This window comes from Pundamilia nyererei, unplaced genomic scaffold (genome assembly GCF_000239375.1).
Source record: "Pundamilia nyererei isolate P.nyererei 1_Seehausen unplaced genomic scaffold, PunNye1.0 scaffold00157, whole genome shotgun sequence".
In the NCBI taxonomy this organism is placed as follows: Eukaryota; Metazoa; Chordata; class Actinopteri; order Cichliformes; family Cichlidae; genus Pundamilia; species Pundamilia nyererei.
The window spans coordinates 323393-327572 of NW_005187558.1; the positions used below are offsets into that span (position 1 = coordinate 323393).

The window sequence follows — 4180 nt, forward strand, 5'->3', positions numbered from 1 at the left end:
CCAAAGTGCTTGCTAAAAAGGGGTCATATGATTGTTGGGTTTTTCTCTGTATCTATGAAGCGCCTTGAGGCGACTTTTGTTGTGATTTGGCGCTATATAAATAAAATTGAATTGAATTAATGTCTGACAGTATTTTCACAGACCGGTGTTGCGGATAAATACAACAAAAAATGACACAACCAAGACAAAAACTGTGATATTTTGTAAATAATAAACGCGAATTCACTGTGTAATAGTGTAACTATTTTAGCAGCGTCCTCCTGAAATGCGCCAACAACATTAAGATAACGTCCTCCTCTCTGCTCTCTGGTCGCTATGGTAACGTAAATATTTCTTTTCAAAATAAGACACAACTACAACACGGGAAAAGACCCAGGCAAACCGAGTTAACGATAAAAACCCTGAAAAACGTAAATTTCACACCCGAGCATCAACTCTCGCGGCCCGGTACCGGTCCGTGGCCCGGGGGACCGCTGGTTTAAATGCAGGCAGTGAGTGGATATATCTTCCACCGTCCTGCCGGTAGATGGGGGCAGTCAAAGTCCCACACTGTGCTGAAGACTTCGGTAAAGTTTTGGACCACCCCGGATAGCCCGGGAGAGGTTTCCTATTGGTCTGCCAATGAGAGAGGTGTCAAATGTCCCATGGAGCAGTAAACTTCTCATGATCAAAAGTGGAGCTTTCGAATGGCCTTTTAATTAATGAATGGGGTGGATTGCCGCAGTGCAGAAAACGTGTGATTTATTATGCAGAAAGGGGATTATACAGAAGTTTCCTTCAGCTCTGACAACTTTTTCGAACTCGCTGGGGTTTTTCCCCTTTATTCTTGCTCCAGAAATCACCCAAACTGAACAATGTCGCAGTCTGAGCAGAAAGAAACGTCGGAGCAGGGAGCACAGAGCTCTGGACGCGAGCAGAGCGACGTGTTGGTGAATCCCAGAGCGGTGTGTAAGGTGTGTAAGCGCCTGTACCGGGACCCTAAAATCCTGCCGTGTCTGCACACGTTCTGCTCTGACTGCATCGCTCAGCTGGAGCCGTTTTCGGTGTCTTCACGTATACAACGGGATGTTCCGGAGGGCGGTAAGCGGGACAAACCACTGGAGGCAGACCGACCCGCCGTCACTATCACGGTGCTCTGCCCTGACTGTGACTCAGAGGTAGACCTCCCTCCGTCCGGGCACGTCGGGCTGAGTACCGACCACTTAGCGCTGGACGAAGTATTCGTGGAGACCCTGGAAACGGACGGCCCGCTGGGATGCGACCTGTGCGGAGAAGGAGGTGCTGGGAGCCGCTGCGAGGTGTGCTCCGTCAACCTGTGCGAGTTCTGCTGCCAAGCGCATAGGTACAGTTGGCTCCGAGGCTAGTTTTTAATTCTGTTTTGCTATTATGCCTTAGCTCAGTTTTCTTTATCCCTTCGTACATCCCACATGCTGTTTTTTGTTTATTTGTTTTTTGCTGTCTAATGTATTAAATTAGGTTTTTACCGTGTTTAAAAATTGTAATCTATTACTTCTACTGCTTGATAAAATGTTTGGTTTTCGTTTGAGTCTGTTCCACAGACTGTAAATGGAAGATGGCTATTGCAAAAAACGTCATCCATTCCTTTTTGAGATCTCCAAGTGTCAGGCTGTGCATCTTAGGCTACTGTGGCCCTGAGAGGTCAAAAAGCACACTGCTGTTTGGTGACAAAAATTTGCAAATTATGCAGCATGTTTTATTCATTAAGACCTGGATCCTTCCTCAATCCTTCCAAGAACACGATCATGGACACACGATTTGTATAACTGGAACACCAGCGTACTTGATGATGTCTCAGGTCAGGAGTTTTTGCTGCCGTCCCCTCTTAATTTAACTGTGATTAATATGTTATGAAGCTTAACTTAAATCTCAGCCAAACCGATCTGCCCAGGAACAAATAAAACACTGAAATAAACCAAACATTAACAATTAGAAATGATCTAAGTGACTTGTATACCAGGTTTAACCTCAGTAGCGAAATCACTTTTAATAAAAATTGTGTACGTGTATGCCTTAATAAAAACAAACAGGTGAGATGTTAGAAGGCTTTTATTTTTATTTTAGTGGACACTCAAAAATTACAATAGACAGCTGCTGGGGTTTGGAAGAGAACTGAACAAATATTTAAAATATAATCTGATCATTTTGAAGCAGCCTTCAGAATCTCCATGTATTAACATGCTGTTTTTTTTCCCGGTGAAAATGTTTCCTCCTGAATTGAAATATATCTCTGTAAACGATGTGCCAGGAGTCCGCTGTTCTCACCGGCTCTTGTGATCCTCAACCTCCCGGTCTGCTATGGAGCTGGTTGGTAACAGACGTCTCCGAAATCGGATCACGTTTGGAAATATTTGATATCTTGATAAATCGAGCAGATCTTTGAAGTTTACACAGCTTCATTCTTGCTTGATAACTTAAAAGTTTATTTTGTGACCCAGAAAGAGTAATATTTAAAAGTTTTTAGCTGCGCTCCTCTGCCATTGCTGCATTTGGGTTTTGGACTAAATGCATTCTGGGAAATTTAGCTGTACCAAGTACACACAAGTCACCACCGATGCATGCTCGATAAAACAGGCAGAGCGAGAACGCATCCGGAAATTTTTTGCGTTTTCGGCTTGATGCGTACTTTGAATTGGAACAGTACTTGGTCTCCAACTGATAACGTATCACGAGTTAACAAGAACGCAAGTATGCATATCGAGACAGGCCCCTGGAGTTACTGGCTGAGACCATAAACTTTGTATATATTAGGAACTGATGGTGGTTTTCTCAGATACTTTTATTCAACTGGATATTTTGTTTATTTGTTTGTTTGTCTTTTGTGTTTGTCCTAACAGTGGCACAACACTAATGGTTAGGCGTGACTTATTAAAGGCTGTTTTGTGCTACTCTCTGCATTGCAGTCAGTTACAGTGGAAATTTGAGGGTTTTTTTTAAATATATATTCTGCGTTGAAGAGACTGAGGTTTAAATTGTATTTTACTCTGTTCTTCTTCATCACTAACTGATCTTGTTTACGTATGTCTTCAAGATGGATTCTGAGCCGTTCTCTGCACTAACACACTAACACTATCTACACAGACAGTAGCAGACATCCTGGGAAATCCAGATCTGTGTTCTGACTTAAAGATGTGCTCATATGTCTGTGTGTCCTCAGACGGCAGAAGCGAACAGCATCTCACTCCATTCAGGCTTTGGAGGAGCTGAAGGCTTGTGGTCGTCTGGTCCGGCCTGTCCTCTGCACCCTGCACCCGGGACAGGAGCTGCGGCTTTTCTGTCAGCCCTGCGACCTGCCCGTCTGCCTGGAGTGTGCCGCCACGCTGCATCGCGACCACCGCTGCTGCCCCACACGTGATGTTATCGATCGCCATGGGGACCGCATCAGAGAGCTGGTTAACGTGCACCTTCGACCCCGACTTGAGCGACTGGAGGAGTCACTGCAGAAGGTGAAGACTGCCATTTTATTGGGAAGATATACAGACTTTTGAGCCAGTGTCCCAATACCTTCTGTCATTGCCAGCGCTTCATGTTTACAACAAGTGGCATGAAATTTGGGTAGCTCACAGTTAAACAAAGGGCACCGCCGCTGTCACCTCAGAGGAGAAAAAAAGCCACATACTCGTTCTGAAAACCTGTTCTAGCACAGTTTGTTAAGCTTATTATTTTAAATACCCAGTATCTGCTTTTAGAACTATAATATACATTTCCACTGGCACAGGTGGAAGCATCTCAGGAGACTTTGCAGGCACGAGTTGAGGCCACAGCCAGTGAGGTGAGGGCATTCGCACGAGGTTACGCCAGCGCAGTGGAGGCCCACTGTCTGTCTCTGCTGCGGCGTCTGGAGGAGCTCCGAGTCCAACGGAGGTATGAAAACATGCATACTGACCAGCTTAAACTTAGCGGGGATTTGACGATTCTCTAGATCCTGGGTTTCCCACATTACATTAGATCAGTGGTTCCCAAACTTTTTTTGCTAGGCCCCCCTTTGTTTTACAAAAATGCCCCCCCGCACGCACAAACACAAACACATCCTCCAACCACACACACACATATTTTGCTCCATTGCGGTTTATTTCACACCTCAAACATTTAGTAAACAATTAAGCAAATACAAGTAAACTGCAATAAATTACAGGTAGTAATAAAATAAACTACTAACTCT

At 44.6% G+C, this 4180-nt stretch overlaps 2 protein-coding genes across 2 annotated transcripts in view; both read left to right on the top strand.

Annotated features, from left to right (window-relative positions):
• The window catches only part of vtcn1 (V-set domain containing T cell activation inhibitor 1), a 6547-nt gene extending 5955 nt beyond the window's left edge, over nucleotides 1-592 (top strand). Inside the window, exon 5 of the mRNA XM_005745325.2 lies at nucleotides 527-592. Within this exon, the coding sequence (XP_005745382.2) occupies nucleotides 527-592 (66 nt within the window). The remainder of the gene's footprint in view (nucleotides 1-526) is intronic.
• Nucleotides 586-4180, top strand: part of trim45 (tripartite motif containing 45) — a 16471-nt gene continuing 12876 nt past the window's right edge. Inside the window, exons 1-3 of the mRNA XM_005745264.1 lie at nucleotides 586-1342; nucleotides 3176-3464; nucleotides 3737-3882. Of these exons, the coding sequence (XP_005745321.1) occupies nucleotides 855-1342; nucleotides 3176-3464; nucleotides 3737-3882 (923 nt within the window). The 5' untranslated portion in view covers nucleotides 586-854. The remainder of the gene's footprint in view (nucleotides 1343-3175; nucleotides 3465-3736; nucleotides 3883-4180) is intronic.